The sequence below is a fragment of the Prionailurus bengalensis genome, chromosome A2 (genome assembly GCF_016509475.1).
Source record: "Prionailurus bengalensis isolate Pbe53 chromosome A2, Fcat_Pben_1.1_paternal_pri, whole genome shotgun sequence".
Taxonomy (NCBI): domain Eukaryota; kingdom Metazoa; phylum Chordata; class Mammalia; order Carnivora; family Felidae; genus Prionailurus; species Prionailurus bengalensis.
Window position 1 is genome coordinate 14,694,238 of NC_057348.1, and position 11,496 is coordinate 14,705,733.

The following is an 11,496-nucleotide window of genomic DNA, read 5'->3' on the forward strand; positions in this document are numbered from 1 at the left end:
ACCCCTCCCTCACTCTTGCCCTTTGCGTGTTGGGTCACCCTGGGAATATCTTGGTCCTCATTGGGAGCTGAAGTGCCTCGGCCTCGTGGAGACAGGCTCCAAGTGGGGCTGGGGGGCCATGGCTGCTGTGCCTATGATGGCTTCCAGTCCCAGCTAGCAGTGGGGAAACCTGCTTGTCAGACAGTAACATTGTTACCCTGGGAGGCTGTAGGATGGTGAGTTGACCTAGTAGAAAGGTGAAGTCACTTTCCTTGGACTAATTTGCTGGAGTGAGGGTGAGTAAGCTGGCTACCAGCAAGGAAGCCTCTGCTCAGGCCTGTGCTGCCTTTCAGTGGAACCCCAGAATTCTGTCCTGGGCTCTGCCCCCAGGATGAATAGTACCAAGCATAGCTAAGGCTTCCCCAGGCATGCATGAGTGGACTAGGGGAGTGCTGATCATGCTCCCAGGGCTGGCATGTTGGAGGATTGGGCCAGCCAGGGACCTTTCGGAGGGTACATGGTTTGAAATGTGTGTTGAAGTGTGCATTGAGGCTCACAAGGGGGCCTCAGGAGTTTGGTGGAGGGACATTCCATGAAGGGACTGATCGTGAAGGCAGGAAGAACCCACAGCACCATGTATCTGTGAGTAGGAGCTGGGGTTTATAGGGGCTGGGAGCTGGAAAAGGCAGTGGATAAGTTTGGCCTGGGAGGTGTGAATGGGCTCCAGTGGAGGAACACAACTGAAGGAGGGTCAGGTGGAGCCAAAGTGAATATTTGCAAGAGTGAGTGAGGCTGGTGCTAGGTCTAGCAAAGCCCCCTACCCAGCTCTTAAACACAGCTAATAGTTACCTGCCTTTCCCCACCTAGCCAGGCCCAAAAGATGAGGAGAGTAGGGGAGAGTTCTGGTAGGGAATGGTTGTAGCTGACTATACCTGTCTCTTCAAGTGGGCACTGAGGAGGAGTTTGTTGTCCTGAGGCCTTGTTTTGTTTACAGTCCTCCCCAGCTTCTCTAGTGTGTGCAAGAATCTTGGGGATCTTGTGAAATGTAGGCTGTGATGGAGCAGGTCTTTGGGGTAACAAGATACTGTATTTCTTCGAGCTCCAGTGAAGCTGTCCCTGCTGTTCAGTGAGCCTAGGCAAGTGGTGGTCCATTTCTTGGGCCCTGCTTGCCCTTCCTCCTCCTGGGGGTTCTGTTCCTCCTGGTGGATCCTGAGGATAAAACTACCTTTTATCCGGGGATTTATCCTCATTGCTTGGCATAGCATCTGCTTTCTTAGGTGGGTTTTCAGTAAATACGAGTGGATGAATGAATGAAGTGTCCCCTTTCCCACAGTCAGACCCTACATCAGGCATGCCTGTTCAGAGAATAACAAAGGTCAGAGCTGCCAAGCACAGTTTCTGTGTTCTCTTGATGAGACTGCTTCCCCTGGCACAGGCTAAGGGGGACACTAAATATTAACCTTGTGCTGACTACTGGGATGGTACCCTGGTGCTGAGGACATGGGATCTGTCTTGAGATAAGATTATAATCCTTGCCTTCTCTCTAGGAAACTTGATGGAAGATTCAAGTAAGTAACAGAACTTTTGTGTTTCTTTAGCCAGGGCTGACATATAGAGGAGAAGGTGGTGAGACTGTTTTTGCTGATAATAGCCTGGTCTGCTTCCAGGGATTTTCATAGGTCACATAAAATCTCTTTTGATCATGACTCCCAAGATGGGCAGAATGGGCTTATTAGATTTGCCCAGAAATCATATGGCTCCCAAATAAATTTCGTGCTCAGGCGGCTACCATGGACTAAAAGCAGTAGAACAGCGTACCTGGCCACAATGCCATTTCCCTGGCAATGTTGGGCTAGATTTCCTCTGCTTTTGTTCTTCTGCCTAAATGTTTTTGTAATTTAAAACAATTTTTTTTTTTAAAGAATGGCCATAGTAATTTTCAGCCTGTGTCAAAGGGGTGTTCTTTTTCCTGAATTAAAAGCACACTCTGATAAAGTACTGAGACTTTTGAAACACCTTTACTTTAAAAATTGAGTTCAGCAAAGTTTTCCATGTTGGAAACTAGAGGGGCTGGTGGCCTCTCTGTGTTTGGAAGAGGTAACCCTGATCCCTGTAATACACCAACAGCTCCCTGTGGGCTGGTGCCACATATGAAGTTCCTGCAGCTGGGCAGCCCCGGGGTGAGCTGGGTTGCCTCCATTTTCTGACAGCACCTGAACCCTACCTCACTTCTCAAAATGAAGGCTGCGTGTCACGAACCGGTTAGAACTGGCTGTTGCCATGGTTTTCATGTTGGAAGGCACAGTTAAAAGGGTCACATGACCACGGAGGGAAATGCCTTTGTCACATGACTTTTTGGTGGATGATTAGCATACAGGAAGTTCACTCCCTGCTGGCTGCTGGGATGCTGAGTGATCATTGATGGGGGTGGGGTGACGTCATCTCTTGGATGAGTTATTGATTAGTCTCAGGCCAATATGAGACCTGGGAGTGCTGTGGTCAGAGTGGCCATCTCAGGGAGCTTCAGCCTCCAGATGGTCTTGGTCCCTCACCCTGCCCTCTTCCCTTAGGCAAATTTGAGTTTTATTGGACCTCTCACCTTTAGAAAACTGCATGCCCCCAATAAGATGATAAAAAGTGATTGCCATGATCTCTGTGCACTCTTGCTCTGGAAGAATTGCCTGCACTCTGCAACTCTAAACATGGTTCTGTCTGGGTTGCTGCTCTGTCTGCACAAAGGCACCTGGGAGCCCACCTGAGCTGGGACCAGTGGCCACAGCTCCTATGCTAGGGCCTTGCACTGCCCCTCAATATCTGTGGATGCATCCAGAGAAAATGGAACTGGAGTCCCGAGGTCACCTTGAGAGTTGATCTTGGGCAGATTGGGGAGTCCGCAGACACACAGATGAGTGGTGGTTCCCAAATTGCATTGGTCTTTGGTTTGGTGAGGTCCAATGTGATGTTCTGAGTTACTTTATAAACAGCCAACCAGTTTCTGGACTTGAGAATGTGGGTTGATAACCCCAATGAGGAGACTGTATACCTTGAAATAGCACCTTTTAGCCCACTCCCCTGATCTCTTGTGAGAGTTCAGTCAACAGCTACACTGGTTAAATCCGATCAAGGTTAGGAGTATTGAGGTGTAACCACCATGTGACCCTTTAGGAGGAACAGGGGGAGAACTCTAGGGGATGGGGATAAGGGTCCAGAGGTGGACATGAACCCTTGGGATTTGGTCCTCTGAGCCCGTCCATCCCTAAAGACAGCTCATTCCAGGAATGAAAAAGGCAGCTCATTGGGCTATTAAAGTACTAATTCTCCTTCTATAACTCTGTCTCTCCTTCGGGGTCTGGTAGGAGGAGTGGGACAACTTAGAGCTCTCTTCTTCCCAATTAACTTCATCAGTTTGTTCTCTGGGTCACAGTGCCACCTAGTGGGTGTGTTTGGTCCTCCACTGGTTTTCCCACTGACGAAAGGAAGGATCAGATCCTTTTCATCACAAGTGGAGGCCAGGTTTTAAGGGAAAGTTCACATTTGGCCAAAACGGAGATGCTTGGTGGGGGGCAAGCACTGTCTCTGGGACCTTGTGTGTGGACTCTGCGACACAGTAGAGGCTTAGACACTGTCACACCAACACACAGGAGCCCCAACAATAGGCCAAGACCCTGCCTCAGCCCCAGGATCAAGGGCTGAGTGTTTTTATCCAACACTGAACCACATGGTAGAGAAGGAAGCTTTGGTGTTTTCCAAAATGGCCGTATCACCCTTGAACACACCAGCTTGTCCTTGGCTCTGGGTACACAGAGGTGGGCAACCAAGAATGGTCCTAGCTAGAGGCCTAGCTGTGGGCTTGGGTGCCTTATGGTGAGTGCAGTGAGAGAAGTCAATTTGGGTGTACGGTAGGGAGGACACCCAAGGAGAAGAGACTTGGGAAGGTGAGCAGGACAGCCATGCTCTCCACCTCTATGCTGTGACTAAATTTGTGCATCTGTGGTGTATAGGTTCTGGGCTCTGGGGAACGGTGTCTGGCAGTGTCCAGGCAATCTGGTAACAACCTGCTATCCCTGCTTCACAGTGACATGAAGTCTGAGAGGAGAGCCCCCTCTCCTGATGTGATCGTGCTCTCCGACAATGAGCAGCCCGCAAGCCCAAGGGTGAACGGGCTGACGAAGGAGGCCTTGAAGGAGACCAGTACTGAGGCCCTCATGGTGAGCTTGTCCCTGTATTGGGGGATGACCCTGCCTGACAACACCTTGAAACGGACCTGGTGACATGGGGCTTGTGCTCCCTGTCTGTGGCCCTCCCCCTCAACCCTTGTTCTCTTGCCCTTACAGAAAAGCAGTCCTGAAGAACGAGAAAGGATGATTAAGCAACTGAAAGAAGAGTTAAGATTAGAAGAAGCAAAACTTGTTTTATTAAAAAAGTTGCGGCAGAGTCAAATACAAAAGGAAACCACCACCCAGAAGGTGTGTGTGCATCTGTTCTCTCCTCAAGGCCAACAAGAGCCATTTAGAACAGGGGACAGAAGTTCACAATCATTACCTTGGCCCACCTCAGTACCAGGAGCTGGAGCGGCTGGTCATGGGTGAACAGGTTTTCTCAGGGGTGTGAGGGTCAAGATCTGAAGTGGAAATTTGCAGTCTCAAGTTTGAATTTTGGATTTAGCGAAAACGATGTCAGAGTAAAAGGATATTACAGTGCATTTTGGTCTAGAATATTCTCAATCTGAGTATGTAAAACTTACTCCTTATAGATTATAAGCCTTAAGAAAACAGATGTCTTTGAAGCTGTTAGAAGAACATTTCTGGATTGAGAACTGTCACAAGCCCATTTACAGAGAGGCCTTCTGCCCTGTGGATGGCCATGCTGGGCATCAGTGGCTACCATGGTTTTGTGGACAGATTCCCTAATGCTACAGGGGCATGCCAAGTGCTGCCCAGGCCCCAGAGTTTCGGTCCTAGGGCTTCTGCTCTTGCTATCTCCCCTGGGGTCTGAGGTTCCTTATGCTGCCTCTTAAAAAAATTTTTTTTAATGTTTATTAATTTTTGAAGCAGAGAGAGATACAGCGTGAGTCAGGGAGGGGCAGAGAGAGACGGAGACACAGAATTGGAAGCAGGCTCCAGTTTCTGAGCTGTCAGCACAGAGCCCGACATGGGGCTTGAACTCACAAACTTGGGAGATCATGACCCGAGCTGAAGTCGGACGCTTAACTGACTGAGCCACCCAGGTTCCCCATCCTTATGCTGCTTCTTAATGCAGCTTACTGTGTAGGCCAAGGTCAAGTTTGTATTCTTGGGTTTTTTTAAGCTACCCTTCTATTTACTTCAACCATTTTATCAGTAAGCTAGAAAGTAAATGTGTCTTGGGCATTATGAGCTGACAGTATGTGGAACACATGTCTTCTTAAGGGAACAGGACAGGAGGATACTCATTGGTCTGACTTAAGGCTTTGCTTGAGCTCCCACTTGCACATAGTCAATTAGTGGACATGGCCTGACATCTGTTAATCTCCCAGTGGACAGAGCCCTGCTTATTACTTGTTTTCTTGTCAGCTGTTTAAGTCTCGATGAAGTGAACCAAGTCTGTCACTGTCCCTTCTCTAGTGGAATATGTTACTTTAAGAAGTGCCTGGACTCAGTGTTTTCTCACCGAGGTTGGGATTAGTCTATCCAGGTCTGGGCCCTTTGGCTCAGTCACCACTGCCAGCCCTTATATCCCCAGGAAGCCAGAACCTGCTCTTGAACCACAAAAGATGCCAAGCGTCCCCAGGGGTGAGGGGGGCTGGAACATTCCTCCCCTGCCCATTTCAGACATGTCAGTTCCTGCTACAGACGTAAACAGACTGGAAGCAGAACCTTTGAGAGACTGATGCTTTTGGAAGAGGAAGAAAACCAATTTTCCTCTGTCTGGATTATGTGTGAGGGGAGCAGGACTGACGACTCCCTCATCTCTCACATGTCCTGCTCTCTTGCAGCCCACAGGCTCTGCTGGGAGTGCCGTGACCACCCCTCCCCCGCTTGTGCGGGGCACCCAGAACATTCCTTCTGGCAAGCCATCCCTTCAGGTCAGTGTTCCCTCTGTGATCCTGGGCAGTCCTGATCCAGTTCCTGTGAAAGGCTGCCCATTCCTTCTGATTAGATTTGAGTGAGGCCCAAACTTAGGCCACTGTTGACATCATGAATAAATAGTCACTGCTGGGAGGACTCCTGGCAAAACTGGAGAAGAACCAAGATTTAGGCAGAGCAGGCTCCTTTCATTTTGACACTCCCAAGGGTGGTTGTGGGATGCAGCAGGACCTCCTCTGTCCATAGGATGAAATGGGTAGAGCTCCTACTCTCAGACATGAGATCTAGGTCTAGACAGGGGCCCACCTTCCCTCAAACAGGCCTGAGCCCCCAGCTCAGACCAGCATGCAAGTGACACCCAGCCTGGGTTGGCTGGACACCTGCTGTGTGTGAAAATATGCTACCTTGTTGGTGCAATTCACTTTTGAGTGAGCCCAGTCTGCACAGCTCTTGTCAGAGTCCATGTTCCTTGTTTTCTTGTGCCTAGAATAGACATTTTAGTGCTTCCCCCCCTGCCTTTTAAAACAAGTGTGTACGTTTACAAAACAGCAAACCTGTTTGTTTAAAAAAAAAAAAACCATGTAAAACCTGGGGTTCGGTGCCGTTGACAGACCTCTTCGACAAGAATGCCTGGCAGTGTCATCCCACCACCCCTGGTCCGCGGCGGACAGCAGGTGTCCTCCAAGCTGGGGCCACAGGCGAGCTCACAGGTCGTCATGCCCCCACTCGTCAGGGGGGCTCAGGTGAGCAGGGCGTGCTTTTAGGATGCAAGAGTGTCCAAGCAGCTCCAACCAACCAACCACCTCACAAGAACAACCCTTCCCAGTCATCAGGTTGGGGGCTCTGGGGCCCAAATCTTCCCTCCCTCCATCGTCCCTCTTACCCTCTTATCCCCTATCCCACCCCACAGCAAATCCACAACATCAGACAACATTCCAGCACGGGGCCGCCACCGCTCCTCCTGGCCCCTCGGGCCTCTGTGCCCAGTGTGCAAATTCAGGGACAGAGGATCATCCAGCAGGGCCTCATCCGTGTCGCCAATGTCCCCAACACCAGTCTGCTCGTCAACATCCCACAGGTGAGGGCTGTGCTGAGTCAGGATGGGGCACATGCCCTACAGACACAACACATCAAGGGCCCACAGTCCTGGGGCATAGTCTTGTCACTGGAGTGGTATGGTGTGGCCTGCCCACTCAGAACCAGGCAAGGCCTTGTATACCCCATGGAGGTTTAGACTAGAGTTCCTTGGGACCTGTCACAGTATGAAAGTCACGAGCAGGAGTCCTGTGTTCAGAACTGTGGTCTAGCAGAGGTGGGTAGCTATTGAGAGGGGGAGAGGTGCAGAGCTGAGTGGTGGGGGGAAGATTCAGGTTGCGTATGGGACTCAGCATGTTTTGGGGGATGGATGAGGCCAGGTGAAGAATCTGATAGGCCTGGAGTTAGATGCGGAGCACCATAGCCTTCCCCACCCTCCTCCCTGTCAGCATGAGCACATGAGGGAGCATGTCTACAAATGTCCTCACAGCACCGGCACATCTATTCTTAGCCATGAGTCCCTTCACCTCTTGTATAGAGCCTCTGAGATGGGGTGGGTCTGTTTCCACCCAGCAGAGCCAAGAAGATGGGATCAGGGTGGGTGGGTAGGCTGGAAGCAAGAGCTTTATTGACAGATAAATTACTGGGTCTACAGTGGCTTTTGCTGATGGGTGTGTTAGCTTCTCTTCCTCCTATGGTGTGGTGCATCTTTGTCTGCCTCCCTCAAATAAGACCCCGGCCAACAGAGCTCTGGGCAGCATCCCTGCCTTCTCTGAAGTCAGGCCAGGCCAGTGTGCTATGATGGCTGGCTTCCTCTCTGTTGGGAGGCTTGCTCAACTCTGTGAGAGTGGTCCTGGGATAGCATCGTAGGCTCCCTGGGTCCTGTGATGTGTTGTGTGCAAGTTGTTGGGTATGTCTATTTTCCTGGGGGTGGTGTATGCTGCTTTCCTTAGATTTCCAGAAGGGCACTGATGAGGTCAACTCAGAGTTTTGAGGAAAGCGCTCGACAAGGTTGGGGGCTGGGTGAACTAGAGCAAGGAGAAAACGGAGCATTGGCCACTGGGATCCGGATGAAGGCAAGAAAAGTAGTGCAGGAGCACCAAAGATCAAGAGGGGGAAGGGGCAGGGATTGGTCCAGAAGCCGGTCTCCCCTGAAACCCCAATGAGGATACATGAGCTGAGTAAAACATTAGTCTCCAGATAAGCACACACAAAGATGCTCATGAAGGAAATGCCACCAGTGTTCTAGTGATCCACTGCCGTACTGCTGTAATGAAGGAGGTCACCTAGCCCTGTGCTGGGAGGAGGGCTGCTAGGCCATAGTGACAGGACAGTGACTGTGTTGCCTGAGTGGGGGTGCCCACTGCCCTAGTCGTGGTTTTGGTTTCATGGGTTTCCTCATGGCAAAACACAGCAAATTACAGACTTTAAATGCATGTAGTTTATTGGATATCAGCTAAACCTCAAGTATGTTTGCAGGATTGGTCAATCTCATAGAGTGATGAGTTTAACGCTGCTTTGCCTGTTGCTTGCCGATGTCAGGAAGCTCAGAGTTACTGTCTTAAAGACAGTGCAGCTAATGATACCATCCTGGGCTGTGGGGTCAGGCACCCCCAGCACACTGATCAGGTTGTTATCTCCCAAAGCCTTCCCCAGCATCGCTGAAAGGGACAACAGTCACCTCTGCTCAGGCGAACTCCACCCCCACCAGCGTGGCCTCTGTGGTCACCTCTGCGGATTCTCCAGCCAGTCGTCAAGCAGCTGCCAAGCTTGCGCTGCGCAAACAGCTAGAGAAGACGCTGCTTGAAATCCCCCCTCCCAAGCCCCCTGCCCCAGAGATGAACTTCCTGCCCAGCGCTGCCAATAACGAATTCATCTACTTGGTCGGCCTGGAGGAAGTGGTGCAGAACCTGCTGGAGACGCAAGGTGAGTGGGCTTTGGGGCCATTTTCATCTCTTGCCACTGAAGTTTCTCTTACGTAGGTTGTTTTGAATGCACAGCATGTGTTAGAATATCAGTTCTGCTTGCTGCGAGGCTTAGATTACTTTTTTGCTTGTTTTAGTTCTTGCATTTTTAAAAATACTTATTTTTGAAGTATACTTGACATACAATGTTACATTAGTTTCAGGTATACATTATAGTGATTTAATAGTTTTATGCATTAATCAGTGTTCACCACAATAAATGAAGCCACCATTTGTCACCTTAGATAACTTCTTAAACACATGACAGTCACCTTTCTTCTCTTGTTGAGGCTGCCTCTGAGAGCTGGGCCCTGAGGAAGCCTGAGGCCCTGCACACATGGTCTGAGGGGGTGAGAATCATTCCCCAACATCTCTGTGACGTTGGGGCAGGCAGAAGAGGGTGAGGAGAAACGTCTGCAGGAAGTTGACAGGCTTTGCTTCCAGATAGGGCTCTCAGGCTAGAACTTTCCAGAGCCTTGAGTGCTCTGAGCCCCCAAGGTGGGAGAGGGACACCTATGTCTGGGCCAGATTCCCTTGAACATCCTCCTTGGAAACAGTTTGGAAAGCACCCCTTCATGGTAGGTTTTAGGGATAAAAGGGCATATATCAGTTAGTGATCAAAAGTAACACTGGAAATGGAGGTGGGAAACCAGATATTGGCCCTTGGGAGGCCTCTACCAGATGCTGATGTGAAGATGTTCTTGTTCTGAGATTGATTTGTGGTAACTTTATTTGGGCAGCCAGCCTGAATCCTCTCCCTATGTGATCTCAGCAAATGCTCAGAGCTGAGGAGAAGGTGGAGCCATAACCAGTCCAGGGCAAGGAAGGGCTCAGTAGGCTTTAGACCACATACCTTGAATTGTCCCTTAGTACATGCCGACTGCTCCCAGGGCACAGACTCTGGGGCGACCGTAATTGGGGCCCGTACAGAGGAAAAGCACCTTCTGCCTGCTTGCTTCTGCAGAGAGGGAGGGAGGCAGGTGTGTATAACAGGGAGCTGTGACCCCCGTAGTGCCTGCTTGCTGTCAGGGTGTTGGCGGGAGTGCTTTCTTCTCCCTCATTAGTCAGCATATCACAGAATTTCCTCCTCAGGTGTTGTATTCAGTGCCTTTGAGAGGCAGAGCCCTCCATATGTAGGCAGGACCAGACCCAGGGCAGAGAACACCCAGGCGGCCACCTCAGATTTACTTGTAGCCTCCTTACTACACCCCACCCACCTACCCAACCCCATTGCTCTTAAAACAGTCCCCAACCACAGGGCCATATCAAGGATTGACCATGAGTCAGGTTGAGAGTAGGAGACCACAAAGGCCCAACCAACATTGGCTTCTGTAAAATGGGGGTGGTAGACTCTACTTGTCAAGGGGCCCCAGAGCCAGGCTCAGCAGGGAAAGGTATGAGCTGTCACATGGCTTGGATGTGTTTGGATCCCTTTGATGTCTTTATGATGGAGTGTTATTGGCAAAAGAGCTGCTGCGAGGCCAGTGCAGGATGGGTGGGTGGGAGACCCAAGTCAGGACACAATGCCCGTCCATCTGCAGCCATCTGCCCTGGGGACCTCCTCTCCCAGATCAGCCTTTTCTCTACCTGTTCTCTCATCAGGAGTCAGTATCCCTCTCGTATTGCCCAAAACTGGTCCTAAGTGTGGGAGGAAGCTCTGAGCCCTATTTGAGGTGTCTCCTGATACCTCACAGAGCCTCCGTCTGGTTGGCTGTGTGCAGCCTCATACCGGCGTCTCCACTCTGGTGCCATTCATGCCCACCACAGCTGCCTAGGAGAAGGTACCTTGTCCTCCAGGCTTGGATGTTTGGAAGGGGATGTGCTCTTTTCACCAGAGCATGTTAGCTGCAGGTGAGGGCCTGGGGCTGGGGGCCTGAAGTAGACCCTGGGTGGCTGGATCTGGTGACATCTCATCTGCTCTGTGGGGTGAGGGGCTTCCCCAGTCTGATCCTGCACAGCCCCTCAGCATTTGGGGCAGTTTGGGCAGGCCAAGGGTCTCTCAGCAGCATGGTCTCTGATGTTAAAAGGAAGTTAAGCCCTTGAGTACTAGACACAAAAAGATAGTTGTAAAATGCCAAAAGTACCCCTTCACTTTGGATGGCAAAAATAATTTTGATCCCATGCCTGAGCATGCACTTTACCTGGCTTTCCCCAGTCACCCTTCCTATGGCCAACCGAGGGGATGCCACGTTCCCATCTCAGAAAAGGGGGCCAAGGACCCAGAGCAGTTGTGTGCTCTCACCTGGGCAGCAGGTATGAGTCCTGGCCCTGCTGCTGACTGGTGTGTGACTCTGCAAGTCACTTCATCTCCTCAGCCTCGGTTTTCTCCTCAGAAAAACCTTTAGTGGACTAGGGTGCTCTGTTAGGAGGTTATTGTGAGAATTGAACACCTTTGTATATGCACAAGACACTGGGTAGGATACTTGTCAGCATGAGTACTTGCTGGATGATTG

General features: G+C 50.6%; 1 protein-coding gene across 7 annotated transcripts in view; it reads left to right on the forward strand.

Annotated features, from left to right (window-relative positions):
• The window catches only part of GATAD2A (GATA zinc finger domain containing 2A), a 105,012-nt gene that overhangs the window by 85,548 nt on the left and 7,968 nt on the right, over positions 1-11,496 (forward strand). For all 7 annotated transcript variants that reach the window (XM_043587170.1, XM_043587176.1, XM_043587174.1 and 4 more), the window contains 6 exons: positions 4,055-4,187; positions 4,314-4,445; positions 5,954-6,043; positions 6,656-6,787; positions 6,955-7,122; positions 8,726-9,005. In XM_043587170.1, coding sequence (XP_043443105.1) covers positions 4,055-4,187; positions 4,314-4,445; positions 5,954-6,043; positions 6,656-6,787; positions 6,955-7,122; positions 8,726-9,005 — 935 coding nt within the window. The remainder of the gene's footprint in view (positions 1-4,054; positions 4,188-4,313; positions 4,446-5,953; positions 6,044-6,655; positions 6,788-6,954; positions 7,123-8,725; positions 9,006-11,496) is intronic.